Below are 21,907 nucleotides of genomic sequence, written 5' to 3'. Positions count from 1 at the left end.
TGCGGGAAACGAAAACTACGAAAGCAACATATGTCCAAATTACGTCACGATTTGCTCCATAAAAGTGTTAAGAAACCGGACTTGTTACAGAAACTCCAAGGTTTAAAACGTAATCCCATTTGAGCCTGCTTTCCCACCCGGAATTTTCCGTATATAATCTACACTGCAGTGTGCTGAACAAGACCGTCTGCAGATAATACGAATTAATTAAAATGAAAGGGTCCCTCGATCTTTAACTACATTATTTGTGTCTGACGTAGCGCTGACATACCTACAGCCAATAGCGATGAGACGACACTCAATTGTGTATCGTCGTTTCAACATCAAAGAATTCCAACAACGAAACATACATAAATGTCCAATTAAATAAATGAAATGCAAGTGAAATAAAAATAAAAGTACAAAAGTATGCTATGTAAAAATAGTTAATTTCCTAAAATGTATTAAAAACATGCATATAACATTTTTAGAAGTGTTTCTCGAGTTGTTTCTCTCGAGTATCATCACCTGGGCAAAACAGGAAGTTTCGGGTTAGCTGCCTATTGCTCAGAACAGCCAGGTACACACCCGCAGAAACTTGAATCTACCCGGAAGACTTCGCTCTCTCCAGTCACACAGATAAACGCCCTCGCCAGGTAACCTATTTTTTTCTCCCCCGTGGACAGCATTTGTATCTTTTTAAAAGGAGCGTCGGTTTCAGATTAAGTTACCTGTATTTATTTCATGAGAAAATGCATTCATTACTTCCATAAGCGTATTCCATTTTAAAAAGTTTTTTTTCCAAGGTTTGTATTTTCCGTGTGTGTGCGGGTGTACCTGCAAATCACCTGCAGTCGACAACAAACAGCCGCAGTTATTTAGGAAACAAAGGCCTTTCGCCGGAATTTACCAGGAGCAGCCAGAAAGTAAGAAACGGAAAAGGACAAAAGTACACTCCGGCCCAGGTTTCCTCCTCCCGGGAACTAACAGATCTCGAACAGACATGGATCCATTGGATTCCGGCATGCGATACACCCCAAAACCTCAGGTATGTTTTACACCTTTTCAAACGTGTGTGTGTGTTCGCTCTTCTTCCGAATCTTACTTCAAATCCATCGTGACCTTATTTCGCGATTTTTGTCAGAAAGGTTTTTTGACTGTCATTTGACAGATTGAGTTCTGACTAATCCAGACCTAAAACATGTCTATATAACACGCGCTATTGGCCAGTCTATTTTCAATAATTTATTTGTTTTAAATCATTTATTTGTTTCTAGACTCGTTTGTTTATTTGCCGGTGATGGTTTTCTCTTTCATGTAGGCCACTTCCCATACATGTATAGTTAAATTAGGCTGTCTCCCAACACGACGACAGTACATCGAAAAATCATGGTTGAAAATGGTTCACTTCCCGTCGTTTGACTTTATTGTACGAGCTGTCTACTAACATTCTTGGAGGCATAGTTTCAGTTTTTGTGCAAAAAAAATACCCGCCATTTGGGTAACCTTTGGCCTACAGAACACTACAGATTCACAGTTCGCTTACGTATTCATTGACGTCCTCACTAGAATAAAACATTAAACGATTTTAATACTTTTTATACAACATAAGGAGCAATCTGTGAGTGTACCAACTGCACTGAGTTTCCAGAAACAGATGATCCTCTGCTTACCAGCTGGTGTGTTCAGGAATATCACAAATACGCCTGATGTGTGAGCAACACACTCAATACTTTGGGTGTAATATTGAATATTTATTTATTACACAATTGCATTATTAATTTAATTATTAATAATACATCTTCTGTTACTGTGATGACAAAGGTCCACCTCCAAAATATGATAATATCTCTTCCCCTGAACTATACACGCTTAGGCCACGACCGGGCAGTTTCTGTACACAGAACCTCGCCTATAGTGTCACACACCAGATCAGAGGCTGTGGAAAACACAGAGACGGAAGAGACACCCACATTCTTACCAGCCATTCTGCTGAAACAACAGGCCTAGCTGTATGCGACAACTTATGTGTTAAAGGCATTATGGAAAAAAAAAAAAAAAAAAACATCTGAATCGAACCTTCCAGAATGACATGGGTCTTTGAAGACTAAGCATGGACTCTATGCAGTTATATAGTTGTATCATGAGTATTGCTAATTTATAGGCACACATCTCACTTGGTTTATTGCATTAGGTCTCATTTAGACACTTGTGCCTACCAATCTGTTTAAAGCAATTCACATCGCAGCCTGTTAGATTAATGCGTCGGCTGTTAGTCGGAAGAAGGGATTTCTAGACCGTAAAAGTCAGTGACATCACCAGGGCAACCCTCAGAGTTGGGCGCAGGAGTCGGCTGTGCCTGTGAGCGACAGATCCATTCACCTGGGCCAGATCTCAGGTGGGAAAATGGAATATCACGCGAAGGCCAATGAGACGCCGCCGCCGCGGTCGCTGTGTACCGACCGCGAGCTTCGAGTGTGTGTGTGCACTGCAGCGATTCGGAGATTACATCAATAGGCCGGCACTGAACTTATATGATGTATAACCGACATTTACAGTCCCGTGTTTTCATCACAAGAAGTCTGTGGGATCTGCGATATTTACAGTTCTCTACATGTTTTTGAAATGGCAATCTATTCTGGTGGTTCTGCTGTCGTGGCCCCAGAGATGGTATTAAAAGATGTGGAAAGTTAATATGAATGTCTTCGAATTGTATCTCTTGTGGTCCTGCCCGCATTTTTTTTTTTTTTTACAACTGTTTTCCTGGTGTTTGTATCTGTATCTGTATCTGTATCTAAGGCTGCTTGCAACCCAAACCACTTCCTGCGGTGTAATCGTTTTATTAAGAGAGTCCTGTGCATTGTTAACAGGGCTTTCTCTCCCTGTTGAGTGTGCATTACGAAATCCATAGACACCTGGAACTCGTTTTTTTATTTTATTTATTGTGCAGTCTTCCGACTGTTCTGGAATTTCAAGGAGCAGCTGAAATGAGCGCAAGTGGTGTAGAAGGACGTGTTTCTTTTAGAGCGGAAAGTTTTACTCAGCCGCAAAGCAGCTGTAAAGTCGAATGAATGAGTTCAGCGGCAGATGGGTACAAACAGTCAGACTGAAGAGTTGATTTAGGCAGCTTCATTTCAAATCTAAACAATCAGAAACACATTCAGATCTTTATTGGAAAAATGCCACAATCTTTTACTTGTAGCTGGGATTAATCATATCTTGTCTGTTTGGTTGGTACATAAGAGTTCTCTTTCAGAGCCCACAAAGTTGGTCATACTAACCTTGGTGAACTATGAATATTAGGGGTGTGAGAAGCTGAGGCTTTTATGATGTCTGTCAGGTACTTACTTCACATACTGAACGTCCAAAATTGCATCCTGGAACGTCCCTCTCTTGGTCTGCAGCACGCAACCTTGCACCTCTCAGACTGTTGATGGGTACAGAATTCACACGGCTGGCATACCACTTTATGCTGGAGTCACTGGAGTCCTAAGGGGAAAGGGGAAAAGAGAGAGAGAGACCAAAAGGTTTGTTAAAGAGGCACAGAAGTATGTACCAAAAGTTCAGCTTGGCTCTCTGTGCACCTCCTGTAAACGGAAGCTGTGGACGTTCGCATCGCTGCCGCGCGTCTCCGATAGGCCCAAACCGGTGCCGCTTCCAGGCGCGGGGTGGACTACGGCCGGCTGTGGAGCCCCGAATCCTCAAGCAAGCAAGTAGGCCGTCTAGGTCGGGCCAGAAAGCCTGAGCGACTTGGCGCCTAAATCCGCGAGACTAGCCGCTGGCCCACCGTAGGGCCCCACCGTAGGGCCCCACCATAGGGCCCCACCGTAGGGCCCCACCATAGGGTCACATCGAAGATGCGCTAACGTCACTAATGAGTCTCTCCCACACAGGGCCTCCTCACTGCTGGCACCATACTCCCGTTGAATGGCGGCCGCTAGCATTTGTATTTTCTAGTAGCAAGCTAACTTTTCTTAACTCTTGCTCTTGACCATGACCACACCTCTTTTGCCAAAGGCTGGCCGAATGAGGATGAAGGAGATTAGGAAAGGCCGAAAGTGCAGGCTTTAGGCATGGAGACGGTTTGATGTGATGCCGCCAAAACCCAGAGGTTACTGTGCAAGAGCAAGAAGCACTGGCACTCGCAAGCTAGCCCGGCATTAGTGTGGCTAATGCTTCTTCACCCTTCTCTTCTTTATGCACCTGTTCCTCTTTCGTTTTTCCCCTTTTTATTTTATTTTATTTTTTTTAACCTGAGGTCAGGTCTTTTTTTTAATGTATCCTTTCTTTTAATTTGTCAGTGGGCCAGACGTGAACTTTGAGTTGATAGGCTCTAGCCCCATGGTTTCAGGTGTCAGTTCCTGGACAGGTTTTTCAGTGGAATGCCATTCGTTTGCATAAGCAGAATGCTTAGGCAAACAAAATTGAGCCTTTGAGAATGGAAGCTAACATTACACCAGTGGTTCCCAAACCTTTTCAGTGAAGCCCACTGCGTTGGCAGTAATAAAATTTTTTTAATGCTCCACCCAATCCCTGACTCCCCCCAACCCCACACCCCAGGGCTAGGCCCCCTAGCCAGTGATGTAGACTATGATGACATCTACAGGGAGAAGGTGTGCGCCATCTTCTTTGCCCACTGCTGACCAGAGAGAGCAAGGAAAACCCAAGGAAAGAGAGAGCAAGGAAAACCCAAGGAAACTGATGGGTTTGGTGTACGAAGCCTTACTGAATAAGCCCTGTAAAGCCTTTTGACTAAGCCTCCTCTGTGATACATAAAAGCACGATCGTTTTTTTTTTGTAGGCGGGACCCCCATCTAGAGACAGTGACACAAGCAGGCTCAGGCCCGGCGCTGTAGCATAACATCACACAATGCTGGCTAGACCTCCGGTTGAAAGGGGGAAAAAAAAAAAACGATTTCACAAACTGTAAATTCCTTTTCCAGATGCTCTCGATAGAGCTGGGGTGAGATGGATAGAGATAGAGATGGAAGAGACGGAGAGAGCACGTGGGGTGAAGACTACTTCAGCCTGGGCTCAGATCACGAAGCCGTGACTAAGCAATGTGGCACACTTGGGGAAACGCCTGGCAGTCGTCCGGTTGGGCCCCGCCGAGATGGGAACGGCGACAGGGACCCAGAGAGTCCCTCTGTGCGCAGAAGGCGGGGACAGAACTTGCCGGAAGGCCCTACGCGTCACAACGCGGGACGGGCGGATTCCTCGAGACGTGCTCAGACACGTCTGAGGGCAGGTCGCCAGGCTTCGGTGCCGCGGATCACAGCGGAGCTTTCCTCTGCGCTGCCACGGGCAGGCAGCGTAGTATAATGGCTAAGGAGCTGGTCTTGTAACCTAAAGGTCGCAGGTTCGATTCCCCCGGTAGGACACTGCCGTTGCGCCCCTGAGCAAGGCACTTAACCTGCATTGCTCCAGTATACATCCAGCTGTATAACTGAATACAATGTAAGTCGCTCTGGATAAGAACGTCTGCTAAATGCCTGTAATGGACTGCGCGGCGTAGCTGGGAATGACTCCTGTCAAAGTTTGATATACTTAAAAACCAGGGACAGCGCTATAAAATCGTTTCCCGATACCCTTCAGGCCACGTGTTAACTGAAGAGGAGGTCTGGAGCGATTGGTCTGGAGTTTGTTGTACTTTTTTTTATTCCGTGAAAACTTATATAACTGTATTGCCGAAAAATGAACAATGGCTGCACTGGGAGGTGAAATTATAAGCATTGCTAAATAAATAAATAAGTAAGTAAATAACGCATATGTGTGTTTACAGTACATAAAGCTTCCTCTCGTACTTTGATTTTTAAGTTTGAGCAAGCGAGGATGATTTAAGAGGGATATCTAATATCTCAGCAAATCTATCTTCAGTTATGTCCATTATGTTCATCACCGTAGAAACCGAATTGCAACCCATGAATTAATGAGGAAGAAGACCTCTCGACTGCAGTGAAGCCAGGCGCAACTGCACCGTAATGGCCGTCCACCTGATCTTCCTGCGTTAGCCGCAGACTAGGCTACACAGACTAATTCCATAAAAGCCTCCAGCTGTTAGCGTACATTTCTTGAGCACGGCGGAGCGCGGACGGATAGCTATGACGTCCGTAATAAGTAACAGTTCGCAGTGCCGTTGCTGCAGGGTTACGGCAGGCTGTTTTTCCGTGCGTTGACAAACTGGCTTGTCGAGTGCAAGATACACGCTCATTCGTTGCCGTACCCCGAGTCCTATTTACGATCAAATCCGACTCCTCTAAGAACAAAGACAGGAACTGTTTTGAATGGAACTGTGGGAAGGCCGGCACCTGAGGCTTTTTCACCCTCTGCGGGGCAAAAACGCGGTCATGCACTGCCAGCTGACCACCGCCATCGTCCCCAGTCAATCAGTGACAGAGTCACGTGGACTCTAGGGCAGGCTAACAGCTCTAAGACCGCTCGTGTCCTCCGGTCCTAGTGAGAGTCTGAGGCCCCAGTATGGGCCTAATACAGGTCTGGACACGCAAAAGAAAGTTTTGGAAGCGGGGGCCATTCCAGGTCAGATTGGGGGGGGCTCTCAACGTCTCTGTTTTTTTTTTGCTTAGATATCACCATCTCCTGAAAGCCCACAGCAACTTCTGCAGGAACACGAGGGCCCTCAGAGACCGTGGTGTTCATTCCAGTCACCGCCCCTTATTGTTTGGTCCACAGCCATGTCACTTATGACTTAACTGCTAGATAAACCTGGAAAATTAAACTCGAAAGATTGCGTTGACCATTTCACAATAGCGTTCCCCGCCCCGACAAACTGCCCTACGGCGGTTCTGCTGAGTAATAGGGAACAACAACAACTCTTTGAATAGTAGTTTTTTTAGAATGGTTTAAAAAAAATTTTTTTAATCTAGGTCAGTGTTCTAGAATTCCACTGCTTTCTGTTTTCAGTAGTGATTGTTACATCACAGTTAGAATGTTCAGTTAAGAACATTCTAATCACATATTTGTAGTCTTAAAGTTCAGTGCTTACTCTGAGAGGCGTCTTGAGGGAACTGTTGGAAATTTTTCAGAAGGAAAAGCTGCTATTAGTGAGCATCAAAAAGCACTGGATAGCCATTGGCTAACAATTTGTTGTGACATCCTGTAAACTTTGTGTTTCCGTTTCTGTGTAAGTGAGTCACTAGTTCACTCTTCAGATTAGGCGTGTCATTACAAAACAAGATCCCTCTCACTGGTGGCTGGGTAAATTAGCAGCATGTACTGCACTATGCCTGCAGATTGCTCTGTGTTTACAGACAGACCTGAGTTTTTCCTCTACACTGTGCCTGGAAGCAGTAGCAGCCATGGCACTGGGTTTATATCTCATATCTCACAGGTTGTAGGTTCAAGGTTCACATCCCAAGTGTAACACTGCCATTGGGCACTTGAACAAGGCACTTCACCTCAATTGCCTCTATAAGATATCCAGCTGCGCACACGGGTGAGTGCTGTAAGTCTCCCTGAGTAAGGGAGCCAGCGGTTGGCTCATTGAAGGGCAATCTATCATACAAAGGTACATTAAAAAACCAGGACTGATGGGAGTCGGAGTCCCAAATTCATCAGCTTATTGAAAACCGCGTTTAGCCCGTTAGCCTGAACCGAAGATCCTCTTTGAATTGCCAAGAAACGACACGCTAAACTGGCTGGCTCCTTCTGTGATCCCCACCACGCGGATTCACACACTGGGGCAAACCCAGCATGGCGTCTGGAGTGGCTGGCATTGCGTTGGTCCCCGGAAATCTCGGGAGGGCACAGTACAAGGCCAGTAGCTGTACACAGCGGATCTGCAGAGCGTTTACGTTCACTGCTCCTGTGTCCCATTGGGATGTAGTCTGTGGTTTTCCACTGGGCCTCAAGGCCTCACTACGTACATCATGACCTTGAATGATGCAGCGAGCTTTCTCGAGGCGATACTTTTAAGACACTTATGTCTCTTCAGTTTTAAACAGAAATGCATTACATTACAGGCAATTAGCAGGTGTTCTTATCCAGAGCATTCACATAGCATTTACACTGCATCCATTTACACAGCTGGATATATACTGAAGCAATGCAGGTAAAGTACTTTGCTCAGGGGTACAATGGCAGTGTCTTGCTTGGTAATTGAACCTGTTACCTTTAGGTTACAAGACCAGCTCCTTACCCATTATACTACACTGCCGCCACATGCGATGGAATGGTTGCCTTTAACAGATGGGCAGTCAATTCACCAAGCAGAACTCTCGTCTCCGGACGACGAGGGAAAGACTTGACACGTTGGCGGTCACCAAAAGTCAGATTTTGAGAGGGCAGTCCTGGCGACTGAGGTTTAACATTTTGGGCTCGGTGCTCGGATATGAAACCTCGCTCAGTTTTGGGGGCACGAATATGAAACCTCGCTCAGTTTTGGGGAAGCCATTCCATGGCTCTGTGGACCCGGTCTTTCCCTAATGACCCGTTCCCCTCCTTCCTTCCTGCTTCTGTGCCAAAGCAAAGAATGAAGCCATTCTGACGGTCCTGTCCGTGGTCCTCCAGGCCAACGTCAGAGGAAGAAAACGGTTCTCCTTTCTCAAGTGATACTGGCCGGGTGCTTTCAGTGACTGGATTTTTGTAGCTTGTGTGCTAATTCAGGTAGAGCCCACCATGCCTGAATGGACACTCATCTTGAACACACGGCAAAGTATGAGTTCAAATGATGAAACATAACTATTTTACATACCTTTGTAACATGATAACTAATACGAGGTAAATACAAGTTTGAGTATTTTTGATGCATTAAAAATTGCCAGCTGAAAAATTGGCAATTAGCTTGAATGCTGCGCAATAAAACAGAAAATATGAGCAGAGGTCCACGAATCCAATGAACAACAATGAAGTGGCTAATCACGATCATTCAAATATACCACAAAAGGATGAGTGGTGACCTAGGGTCAGGGCTCCGCTGCAAGTATTCTGCCCTCATCCACTGTCAAAGCTGATCTGGGATCAGCACTCCTACTCTGAGATTCTTTATGAATACGGGGTCAGGTCTTACTCACTGCCGTGGGATGCAGCTCAGGAATTAACCTGTGTGTTTTGTGAGATCCTTTATTAATACGGAGACAGGTCTTACTCACTGCAGTGGCATTTGTCTCAGGAGGGAACCCGTGTTTTTGTGAGATTCTTTATGAATACAAAGACTGGTCTTTCTTTTTGCAGTGGGATGTGGCTCAGGAGTGAACCTGTGTTTTATGTGAGATTCTTTATGAATACGTAGAGAGGTCTTTCTCACTGGAGTGGAAGTTGTGTCAAGAGTGAACCTGTGTTTTTGTGAGATGCTTTATGAATATGTAGAGAGGTCTTTCTCACTGCAGTGGGATGTGGCTCAGGAATTAGACTGATCTTGTGAGATTCTCTATGAATACGTAGAGGTCTTTCTCACCACGGTGGGATTTGGCTGAGGAATTAAACAGTGTTTTATGTGTGCCTGTGCTCGCTCCTGTTTTTGGCAGGGTAGGGACTGGGACTCCTCCGTCCAGTTCCTCCCAGCGTCCGACTCCAGGAAGATGGAGAAGAAGAAGGGGCCGGGGAAGGTGGGGGCGATCATCGGCCTGGTGATCTTCGCTGCGATCGTTGCGCTCATGACCGGGCTGCTGGTGTGGCATTTCCACTGTGAGTATGCAAATACGCATGTGTGCGCACACACAGGCGCACACACGTGCCCACACATGCTCACATAAACACACACACATGCTCACATAAATACACACATACGCACGCACGCACACACACACACACACGCGCACATAAATACACACATAAACACACGTGCACATAAATACACATAAACACGCACGCAAATACACACACGTACACGCACGCTCACATAAATACACACATACGCACACATAAATACACACACGCGCACACACATACGCAAACATAAACACACACGTGCGCGCACACACACACACATAAACACACACACGCGTGCACACACATACATAAACACACACACGTGCGCGCACACGCGCACACACACACACATAAACACACACACGCGTGCACACACATACATAAACACACACACACACACACACAAACACACACACACGTGCGTGCACACAGTTTAAATGCTGTCCTCCATCCCCCTCCTTCCCTGCTGGTTGTTCAGTTCGTAAGGAGATGAAGATAAAGAAGATGTACGGTGGCTCTATGAGAATCACCAACCAGGCGTTCAACAATGCCTACGAGAATCCCAACAGCACAGAGTTCAAAGCGCTAGCCAAGGAGACGGTTCGCCAGGTAAGAAACACGTAATCAGGCTCGCTTCAACTTCTCTGAAACCCAGAGGGGAGAAACGCTGTAAATATTCCTGCAGATTACTGATCATTTGGAGAAACAAAAGCACCGATTTTAACATGACTCTACAGTTTCGGAAGTGACATTTTTTTGCTACAGTATTATCCGCTATTTCCAGGAGTATCAAATTTCACCGGCCTTTAAAGCGTTAAAATGTTTCAAATACATAATTCCCCCCCCCCCCCCCCCCCCCCCAGGTCTGGACACAACACCTGTGCAGCCTTTTGTTTTGATGAAACTGGAACATTAATAATTTAATTTTGTGTATGTGTACTGCATGTTTTGTGGCACATCCTGCACGGGCCAGAACAGGATTCGCTTGCCTATTGAGTCTGGTTCTTATTTTTTGTCACCTGCAGTTTCTCCTTGTGGCCCTTGGCTTGAATTTTTGGCGACTTCAGGCTTTCATTAGCATTTCGCATTTTCTTTTCAGCTGAAAACCGTCTACTCCAAAATACCGCAGCTCTCCAAATATTACGTTACTTCCAAAGTGCAAGCTTTCAGGTATGTTTGTGTTTGTTAGATCAATGAATCGACTGTTAATATGTTTATTGTTTTTTTCTGTATTGTTTTATATTTGTTTTAATTATCCAAATTTAAGCACATATGATACGTAAAGCTGGCTAGTTGGAAGCATGCTCATCTTGCATGTTTTTGGGGTGTTGGGAACGTTGAAAAGAGGCTGATGTGTGTGCCAATGCTGTCTCTTCCCCCCCGTAAAGTGAAGGCAGTGTGATCGCCTACTACCTGTCGGAATTCAACGTGCCATCGGCGCAGGTGTCCGCTGTGGACACCGCCATCCTGTCCCTGGATAAGTTCGTGGACCAGCAGCAGGGCCGCATGCGATCGTCAGGGAAGGACCAGCTACACCTGGACCACGTGGAGGCCAGAGGTACAGCGCGCCCCTGCCACCAGAACAGCGTTTGGGCGCAGCGTCGCCCCTGGGCTGCTAGAAATTGGGGCGGCGTACTGGCCGCTGAACTCTTAAGCGGAGTCTGGAGCGGTTAGACTCCAATTTGGGCAATTCAGGAAATGCACTGAAATTCACTGGGGGGAAAAAAAAAACCCATCTTGATATCTACATAAGACATAATAAGGTTTTATTCTATTCATCCTTCATGTGTCCATATTCACTTCCTTTTGGAAGGAACCCAGGTCATATGAGGATTTTATTTTATTTATTTATTTATTTTTTTTACGAGTTTTCCTACTGAACTGAAATGGCAGTCACCCCCTCCATTGGCCAGAACTGTTGTCTCGTTAAAATTGTGCTCCACTGCCCCTGACATGGAGAAGAAAAACTGCAAATGACTCAAATGTTTAGAATGGATTCAACTGTAGAAGCATAACTGGGCACATCATTTTGGAAAATCTTGACGTGTTTTCAGTAGAGTACGTAATCCTGATTTAGTTTTCAAGTATTAGTACGTCCCTCTGCGAGAGAACATTGCTAACTGACTCAAGGTTAAAGTAAAATTGCAGCACGGTTTTCAGGCTCTTTCGTGTCATTGCTGAAGCTGAGTGTGTGTGTGTGTGTGTGTGTGTGTTCTGTGTTGCAGCCCTCGATCAGCGAATGTTCCTGTCCAGTTTCAAAGGTGAGTGTCTTAGGCAGGGAAGAGTTCATCCTCCGCCTGTGTCTACGTTCACCAAGTCTCCGGTCTGGGCGCTTTACAGTGAATAAAAGTCTGTCTGTCCGTATTGTTCTACTTTAATTTAAAGGTTCTTTACTGCCATAACGGTATACAGTGTTTCCATAGAAAATTACAAATAACAGCAATAACGCTACAAAATAATAACATTACAAATTTCAACAATCTGCAGTTATCTCTCTAATGTAACTGTGTTTATATTCTGTCCTCTTTCCCCATCCCCCCTTCTCTCTCTCCTCTCCCCTTCTTCCCCCCTTCTCTTTCCTCCCCTTCCCCCTTCTCTCCCTTATCTCTCTCTCTCCCATCTCCCCTTCTCTCTCTCCCTCCTTCCCACCTTCTCTCTCTTCCCCTCCCCCCTTATCTCTCTCTCTCTCCCCCATCTCTCTCTCTCTCTCTGCTGTAGCCTTTTACATGTATAACTACCATGTCAAGGGGGGGCAGGTTGGGACCCTGGAGTCTCCCGGGTTCCCAGACTACCCCTACAACCCAGACACCTTCGGGCAGTGGCTGATTCGGGCCGACCAGGGCAACGTGGTCAGGCTGGAGTTCGACACCTTCAACCTGGAGGAGGACTGCACAAAGGACTTCGTCAAGGTGTACGACTCGCTGATCCCCATCGAGAGCCGGCTCATGGCGGAGTGAGTACCGCCTCCGTCACGGGACGTCCCGTCCGGGGAAAGGGTTTTACTCCACGCCACGCTCTACCTTAGCCTACACTAGGAGAACTGAAACTGAAAACTCAAAAATCTATTGTAATGTAACTGATGAGATTATTTGACAAGGTCAATGCGCCTAAATAACTCTAAACTCTTAACTTTTTCAAGTTGGATTAGACACCACTGATGAGCTCTTTCCTTGTGTGTGTGCATGTTTGTGTGTGTGTTTGTGTGCGCGTATGTATGCGTGTGTGTTTGTGTGCGCGTTTGTGTGCGCGTATGTGTGTGTGTTTGTGTGCGCACGTGTGTGCGCGTATGTGTGCGTGTGCGTGTTTGTGTGCACGTTTGTGTGTGTGTGTGTGTGTTTGTGTGCGCGTTTGTGTGTGTGTGTGCTTTAGGGAATGCGGGCACTACGCTCCCAATGAGCCCCTGGTATTCACCTCCTCGAGCAACGTGATGCTGATCACTCTGGTCACTGACGACAGCAACGAATTCCCCGGCTTCCTGGCTCACTTCTCTCAGATGCCCGCCACCCGAAACCAAGGTAGGCGGAGTCTGCAGCAGGCCAATCACAGAACCTGCTTTAAAAACAAAAAAAAAGAAATTACAAAAAACCCATTAAATAAATCAGAGCCATCTGTGCCTAATCGGAGCACAGAATACACGTGCAGAACGCTTAGAGTGAACTTTCCCATTTTCTGCACCCTCCCCTCGCCCCTGCCCCACAGAGTGCGGTGGCCAACTGGCAGGACCGAGAGGCAACTTCACGTCTCCCAACTACCCCGCCTACTATCCTCCCGGGGTCACCTGCGTGTGGAACATTAAGGTAAGCAAGCATGCAACCGGGATGCATTAAATGTGCTCCAAAAATTGTTCAACTTGGGGGTACATGTGCTCCTTGGGGGGAAAAAAAATAAAACGTTACCGTAGAGAACCTGTTTTGTGCATCGTGGTTTCTTGGCTCTGGCAGTTATGTGTTTATTCTTTACTCTGTTCTTGCCCCCCCCCCTCCCCAGAACTGTGTGCCACTTTTGAGGTTGAAAGATGAAAGTGGCTTTTTGTGTGAAGTGTGTATTAGTTCTAATGGGAGCTGTTGCCGACAGCCATCATTATTAGCTTTTCTTTGCCATTTGTCTCTGCAAGCTGCAAGGGGGGAGGTGCTGAGCATGTGCGAAAGCCCGGCTTTCTGATTGGCTAACTGTGGCCGCTGGCATCTCTCTCAGGTCGCTGCGAACAAACAGGTGAGGCTGTCGCTCCGGGAGCTTCTGATGGCAGAACCCGGCCAGGGCACCGGTAGCTGCACCAAGGACTACGTGGATGTCGACGGGAAGAAGTGAGTCTGCTGCCAGGGTCATGTAGTTGCACACACACGCACATATATACACGCACACACACGCAAACATGCACATGTATAAACACGCACGTAAATATATACACGCGCGCATAAATGCACACTCACACACATATATACACTCACAAACATACAAACGCACAAACAGATACACACACACACATGTTGGTTCACTGTGTTAGCCGATGTTACAATGTTGACCAGTGTACTTCTCATTGCAAATTGGACTGCATGATAATCATGTGTTTAGTGCTGTGTGTATGCATAAAAAGTGTTTGGTTTTAAAGTGTAGAGGCTGTTCCCGTGTTTGTCAGGTTCTGTGGAGAACAGAAGGCCATCACAGTCACCAGTAAGAAGAACGAGATGAAGGTCACGCTTTCTTCTGACTCTTCCTACGTGGACCATGGCTTCTTTGCCAAGTACGAGGCTGTCGACCCCTCTGACCGTAAGTCCAGAGACGCTTCTCATCCGACTTCACCTTAGCTGCCGAAAGGGAAAAAAAAAAAAAAAACCTTTTCCATAGCTAAACGAGTGTCACCTCGCATTCACACCAGTATTTTTGCTCTCCTCTGGCGCCCTCTGCAGCCTGCCCGGGGAAGTTCCAGTGCGACAACACCCGCTGTATCAAAGAGGACCTGGAGTGTGACGGCTGGAACGACTGCGGCGACAACAGCGACGAGAGAAACTGCAGTGAGTGCAGCCCCCAGCTCCACAGTGCCCTCTCCCTCACTCAGAGTACACTTCTGCACTTAGTGCCCTCTCCCTCACTCAGAGTACACTTCTGCACTTAGTGCCCTCTCCCTCACTCAGAGTACACTTCTGCACTTAGTGCCCTCTCCCTCAGAGTACACTTCTGCACTTAGTGTCCTCCCCTTCACTGTCTAATCACCCCTATATAGTATACACAAACTATCGTTTGACAGCCCTAACTCTAAATGGCAGAGCACATGTGGGAGTGAAGGAGTGGACACTAAGTGAAGAAGCTCACACTATATGGGAATGAGAATTTTTTTTTTTTTAATGCAGCGTATCTTTACTGTAGCTTTTTCTCCTTTCAACTTCCTGTCCACACAACTTCATGCTTGTACTGACTGTGTGTGTGTGTGTGTGTCCGTGTGTGTGTCCGTGTCCTACAGAATGCACGGACAGTCAGATCCGGTGTAAGAACACCCTGTGCAAGCCCAGATTCTGGCAGTGCGATGGCGTCAACGACTGCGGGGACAACACCGACGAGCAGGGCTGCGGTGAGACTCGCACTTAAGGCTCCGTTCCGTTCGCAGGCCCGACCGCCGGCCCAGCCGCAGTCGCAGACTGCACGTTTGTCCGGACAGCGGACGGACGTCGCGTGGAAAAGGACGCACGTTTTTCACGCGGGGCCTCGGGGAAGGTTGCGGTTCAGGCGCAGGTTATTTATAGCGAAACCTGACTGTGTTTTGGGGGGGGGGGGCGGCGGTCGCTGTCCACAGGTTGCGGCGCTGGAGAGATCACCTGCAAGAACGGAAAGTGCGTCTCCGAGAAGAAGAAGTGCGACAAGCGTGACGACTGCGGGGACGGCTCGGATGAGCTGGACTGCCCGGACAGTAAGAACCTTCCCTCTGCGCCCTTCACACTGAAGCGCTGCCACCAACCGAAGCAATTCAGGTTCAGTAACCTCCCTCAGAGGTAACCCATAGCGGAAGTAACTCCCGAGTTGGCCTACCCAAAAAAACAAAAATCCCTGTAACACTCTATTGACCCTTCACGTGCCAGATCCTCCTTTTTTTTTTTGCACTACTCGTTTTTTTATCTTAGTAGTTATACTGGATTCACTCTGAAATCAGTCATCTTAATTACTGATAGTGATTCACTCTGAAATCAGTCATCTTACTTACTGATACTGATTCACTCTGAAATCAGTCATCTTAATTACTGATACTGATTAGATGTTGATCTATAAGCCTTTAATTATGAACATATGGAAAGGACGTGCTTTTAAACAGTAGCACATTGGTGACTGTTTGCTCTTTTAATAATGAAGGTATTTTTTGTGGTGAGGATACTGCGGACAGGGCTACAGGTGAGAGAAACGGGCGTGACGCTTTTCTGTTTCCTGCGCAGTTACCCAGGTGACCTGCACGGAGTACACTTACCGCTGCAAAAATGGAAAGTGCGTCAACAAGCTGAACTGTGAGTGCGACGGGGAAAATGACTGCGAGGACGAATCCGACGAGGCAGACTGCGGTAAGGACCGCGCACAATCTGGCATAACCGCCTAGGACTAGTTCGCGAAAATTAGGTTTTTATCAAAAGTTCAAAATGGCAGAAAAGCAAAAAGGTTGCTGATTTTGGGTCTTGGAGCATAGTTGTTCATCTGAAGGAGTAGGATCTATTGATGTAGACTACATGCCTTCACATTAACCATAACCAAAGATGCATTCTTTGAAAACCTGCGTTTCTGCTATAGCGCCCCCTAATGGCCAACTAAACCCAAATTTTACGCGGTAGAGCAAAGTCCTGTAGGTCAACACACTTGCCCAGTTTCACGATGATCAGCCATTGGCTTAAGCCTGTGAAACGGCTGCTGATATCTGATTGGCTCTGCACGTGCCGTTGCAGACTGCGGGAAGCAGCCGTACAGGTCCCAGCGCATCGTGGGCGGGCAGAACGCCGAGGTGGGCGAGTGGCCCTGGCAGGTCAGTCTCCACGTCAAAAACTCCGGGCACGTGTGCGGCGCGTCCCTCATCAACGACCGCTGGCTGGTGACGGCCGCCCACTGCGTGCAGGACAACGCCAAAATCAAGTGAGTAAGCCCCTCCCCACCAGCCCCCACCAGCCCCCCCCCCCCCAACCCCAACCCCAACCCCAACCCCAACCCCAAGAGAATCCATCTCCAAAAGGCATGTGACAGCAAAATGGGGGGTGGGGAAGCCGGGTCCCAGCTGAAAAACTTTCGAGTTGTATGTCCAGTAAGCCACGGCACACAAGTTACACTGCGCACTGGGCCCGGGTGTGACGGTGGGACGATTCCTGACTGGCTTGTGCACGCAGGTACTCGCAGCCAGGTACGTGGGAGGCCTACCTGGGCCTGCACAAGCAAGGAGAGATGGAAAAGACGACGGAGAAGAGGAACATCAAGCGCGTCATCCCCCACCCGTACTACAACTCCTACACCTTCGACAACGACATCGCCCTCATGGAGCTGGCCAGCCCCGTTACCCTCGGCCAGAGCATCAAACCCGTCTGCCTGCCCAGCGACACGCACGACTTCCCCGCCGGCAAGAACGTCTGGATCACAGGGTGGGGAGCCACCCGGGAAGGCGGTGAGTTAACTTCCCGTTGCCAGACACAATGACGGAGAAGGCGTCCGCCACCTGGGGTCTACACTATACTGACTTGCCAAGCGGACGTACGTACGTGTGTGTGTGTGTGTGTGTGTGTGTGTGTGTGAGAAACTCTGGACATGCGCGCGTGCTGATGAGCGTTTCTTTAACTCAGGCTACGGAGCGCCAGTGCTGCAGAAGGCGGAGGTGCGGATCATTAACGACACCATTTGCAACACCCTGATGGCCGGGCAGATCACCTCGCGCATGCTGTGCGCTGGTGTTCTCAGCGGAGGGGTGGACGCGTGCCAGGTAGCCCCCGTCTCCGTCCTGTTGTGGTCACAAATCTTAACCAAGACCTCTGTCTGTCTCTTTGCTCTCACCGTACACACCTAAATCGCTCTCTCTGTCTTCTTAATCTCACTGTTCTACTCTCACCACACTTTCTCTCTATCACTCTATTCTAACCACACCCTTATTAGCACTCTTCTAACCACACCCTCTCTCACTCCTTATTCAAACCACACCCTCTCTATCACTGCCTATTACAACCACAACCTCCATCACTCTCTATTCTAACCACACCTTCTCTATCACTCTATTCTAACCACACCCTCTCTATCACTCCCTATTCAAACCACACCCTCTCTATCACTGCCTATTACAACCACAACCTCCATCACTCTCTATTCTAACCACACCTTCTCTATCACTCTATTCTAACCACAACCTCTCTATCACTCCCTATTCTAACCACACCCTCTCTATCACTCCCTATTCAAACCACAATCTCCATCACTCTCTATTCTAACCACACCTTCTCTATCACTCTATTCTAACCACAACCTCTCTATCACTCTATTCTAACCACAACCTCTCTATCACTCCCTATTCTAACCACACTCTCTCTATCACTCCCTATTCAAACCACACCCTCTCTATCACTCCCTATTCTAACCACACCCTCTCTATCACTCCCTATTCTAACCACACCTTCTCTATCACTCCCTATTCAAACCACACCTTCTCCATCACTCCCTATTCTAACCACTCCTTCTCCATCACTCCTTACTCTAACCACACCTTCTCCATCACTCCCTATTCTAACCACACCTTCTCCATCACTCCTTACTCTAACCACTCCTCGTTGTAACCACACCCTCTCTCTCTCTCTCCCTCTCTTTTTTAAACTGTTCCCTCTTTCTCCGTCCCCCGGCAGGGTGATTCCGGCGGCCCGCTTTCGGCTAAAGACGTGAACAGCGGGCGCGTGTTCCTGGCGGGGGTGGTGAGCTGGGGCGACGGCTGTGCCCGTAGGAACAAGCCCGGGATCTACACACGGGTCACCAAGTTCCGCGCCTGGATTAAGGAGAACACGGGCGTCTAGTGTCCGGAAAGGGGGGGGGGGTATTGGGGTGGACAGACAGATGGATGGACACCTGCTCTGGTTGGAAGCAAAGACTCTGGATCCTGGTTCAATTCAAGATGATTCACTTCAGATCTTACTGCCTACCCTGTGGCATTGTGTACACCCCCCCCCCCCTCCCCGAGCCTCACTACGGCCCAGAACCAAGAGCAATGGGACTTCGGTTTGCACTCCCATCCCTCAAAACTGTGCCACGATTCAGTTAACATGTGGACCCCCCCCCCCCCAACCCAAACTACAGACTGTTGTCCAAACACAAACCTTTTTTAATTTGAATTCCGAAAGAAATCAATTGTCTGTTTTTTTGTGTCCGTGCGTGCGTGTGTGATTATGTATGTATGTAAATGTGTGCGTGTGTGTATTTTCTAAAAATTTGTTTTATGGTGGGGTTGTTACAGATTTAAGATGTGTAAATAAATGTTTTATTTTATCTTTTAAATGTTCTGTTTTATAACTGCTTTATAGTTTATCTGCCGAGTGATGTTGATTCCGCATGTTTGAACATGGAAAAAGTGCTCTGTGTGACGGTGGTGAAGGGACATTGTATCCTCTACTTCTTGCCTGTAGCGTGTGGAACAGCACGACTGCAACAATCACCGTTGGTCCAAAGCCAGTCGTTCACTCGCTCTGGAAACCGATGTACTTATTTTTGTAATGACGGCGCAACTTTTTACAAAGGAGAAATTTATTTTTTATTTTTTGTTACTCCGGCTTTGAGGACCAGTGCTTCTTGACTGTGAATCAAATTCTTACACCTCCTTTTCTGCCCTGTCGAGTGTTTGAATGTCTGTCAAGTTCACCGTACCATTTATCACCAGGGAATCCATATCTAGGTGAATGGAACAGGGGCATTTCTGCGTCTCTCTTTCTGTCCAGATATGTGAATGTTTTTTTTTTTTTCGAAAAACCTGATGAAATGCTGATGTGTGTATGTATGGAATTCATTCCAAAGCCGTAACAAATTAATGAATTTCAAACTGTTAACACTTCATTAAACGCCCACATCTTGTTAATGACTCAATCAGGAGACCAAGCACCAAGGTGTGTGAGAGACTGATACTGGTCTTGCGCCATTTTCTCTGTTGGGGAAAACCTGTCTGGCTTTGACAAAACTTTGTTGCCAGGCAGCCATGGGGCAAAATCTTTAAGCCGGCTGGCCACAAGGTGGAGCCATACCAGTGAATTGAAATAGCAATATTAAATGACCATAATTCCTGCCATATTAGACCTAGAGATATCAAACTAATGTCCACAGATCTCTTTCTTGACAAATAAATTTATACCCATTTTGTATCCATGAAGTCCACAAAAAGACGATGCAAATATTCTAATATCAACTATAAATTAGCTTTACGGCATTGTGCAGATTATCTTCTAAACATGAAGAAAACTTCTACATGAAAAACGGTGAACTTTCAGTGGATGTGATTATTTTTACATACATGCTTTAAGATCCTGGGCAGTTTGTAATACATGACGTGCCTTGGTATTCACACACTGACAGCCATATCAAGGCTCCAGCCCTTCACCATTTCAAAGTGAAGCAGTCACCAATTCCCTCATTAGTAACATACAAAATTTTCCACAAAAAGCCAGTAAAAAAGCAATACTGCTCTGCGTTATAAAACATCCCTGACACATTGACATATAGCCTAAAGAAATTTTATATGTATGTATGTCTAAGCTTATTAAAGGCACCTTGCCAATTGGCCACATGGGGGCACTGTAACATGAAAAATTAAGGTTAACTAAACCAATGGATAACTATTTTTTCCCAACAAAGCCGAGCCAGAAATATTCTATGGAATTAACGGATCTACCCGAGTCTGTTTTCTCAGGAGTGCCAGTTTATCTTCCTTTAATGGGCAGAGTTTTGGATTAACTCTACCTACCAGTAGCTATTAGATTTATGTAAAGTGTGACTGCAGATTTGTCCCCATCTAAGGCTACCTACCTCGACTGGAGTTCACAGGCGGGTTGTAGAATGAACTGAAGCCAACCTTTGTGTTTATAGAGAACTTTTCAGAACTGCTTCAAGTCCAACCAAATTGCAGGAGTTTGTTCTGGAAGCAGAGATCCATAAAAGAATGTGTTAGATTGCTGATGGGCTAGTACATTCTGATTCAGTGACATTCAACACTGAACACATTAGAAACTAGCTGGGCCATAAAGCTGAGAATTGTTTATCTAGTTCTTATTTATTTTAATTATTTGACACGGACAGTGCAAAAACAATGATGTTAGTGCACCCAGTACAGGCCTACTATATCAGAATCAGTTAATCTAATAAACCGTTTATTGAGATAACTGGCGTCAACGTGGTAGACCCCAGTGAAATTTTAATGAATCCCTAGTTAAATCCCCCACAAGATGGCGACAGAATACCCATAGTTACAAAGACCAGACAAAAGAAGCCCACGCTGCCCACCTTGCCCACCATTAAGTAAGATTTCATTGTTTCTCTGAACGTCCTGTTAAGCACCTTACTTCATTTGAATTGGATTTTGTTCATTTATTTTATAACATGCACGTTAGCTAGCCAGCTATGGCGTTATGCAGCAATGCAGTTACTAGCTAACGCGACATTTCTAGCTACTGCGTCTGCTAGCTATGATATCACACAAGATCATTTCCATATTTGTCTCATTAGCTATGAGTCGAATTAGCATGCTTGCTGTCAAGCAATCTGGTTAGCTTTCATGTAGCTTCGTGCTGGTGGTCTTTTTATGTAATGGACATTTAATATTCACCCATTTCTGAGCCTTCAAATGCTAGCTCACAATCTAGCCTACCTATTTAGCTAGCAATGTTCAAGAAGCTGGACAGGTCGCTACAAACAGTAATCGCCACTGGACTGCACAGCGAGGTGCTGCGAGCATGTTTCGCTATTTGTGCCTTTTATATCCGTTTCATGGTCGACTGTCACATTTACAGGACGTCAAAAGACAAGCTTTCATTAGTTACACGTTAGTTGGGCCTACTTTTTCCTCGACGCTTCATATTTTGCCTTGAGGTGGTCCGTTTCTGTTCTTCCTTTGACTTCTTTGAGGAGGCAGGTTGGAGTCACGAGCTCACCTCAGTCCTCGGGAAGCCCGCGCTTTTGGTGACGTCAGAGATTTATTTTATATTGTTCATTGACCGGCTCCCCTTAGTATTGTGCTTATCTATACAAAGTAATGACATTAAATGCTGTTTGAAAAAAATAATATTTTTTATAA

The 21,907-nt window shown here is 46.6% G+C and overlaps 1 protein-coding gene and 1 long non-coding RNA gene across 3 annotated transcripts; one reads left to right on the top strand and one right to left on the bottom strand.

The window, feature by feature from the left end:
- Positions 1-500: 500 nt before the first annotated feature.
- Positions 501-19,746, top strand: st14a (ST14 transmembrane serine protease matriptase a). 2 transcript variants are annotated; one of them, XM_035383677.1, is made up of 20 exons: positions 502-635; positions 786-1,027; positions 9,462-9,621; positions 10,124-10,254; positions 10,745-10,815; positions 11,034-11,203; positions 11,871-11,906; positions 12,364-12,598; positions 13,015-13,160; positions 13,345-13,442; positions 13,840-13,949; positions 14,282-14,412; positions 14,553-14,657; positions 15,104-15,211; positions 15,434-15,547; positions 16,065-16,187; positions 16,563-16,746; positions 16,995-17,266; positions 17,442-17,578; positions 18,486-19,746. In XM_035383677.1, exons 2-20 carry the CDS (start codon positions 983-985, stop codon positions 18,648-18,650), a joined length of 2,541 nt encoding a protein of 846 aa, XP_035239568.1. In that variant the 5' UTR covers positions 502-635; positions 786-982; the 3' UTR covers positions 18,651-19,746. The 2 variants fall into 2 exon arrangements, with proteins under 2 accessions (XP_035239567.1, XP_035239568.1); XM_035383676.1 differs by having other exon boundaries at positions 501-1,027.
- Positions 13,075-21,829, bottom strand: LOC118208794. The gene is made up of 3 exons (XR_004761640.1): positions 21,671-21,829; positions 20,644-20,752; positions 13,075-13,197 (listed from the first exon to the last, which is right to left on the bottom strand). It is a non-coding gene; the product is annotated as an uncharacterized LOC118208794 (long non-coding RNA).
- Positions 21,830-21,907: the final 78 nt, after the last annotated feature.

The sequence above is a fragment of the Anguilla anguilla genome, chromosome 12 (genome assembly GCF_013347855.1).
Source record: "Anguilla anguilla isolate fAngAng1 chromosome 12, fAngAng1.pri, whole genome shotgun sequence".
NCBI classification, from domain to species: domain Eukaryota; kingdom Metazoa; phylum Chordata; class Actinopteri; order Anguilliformes; family Anguillidae; genus Anguilla; species Anguilla anguilla.
The sequence above is the reverse complement of the archived record's forward strand: the minus strand, read 5'-3'. Positions and strand labels throughout refer to the sequence as shown.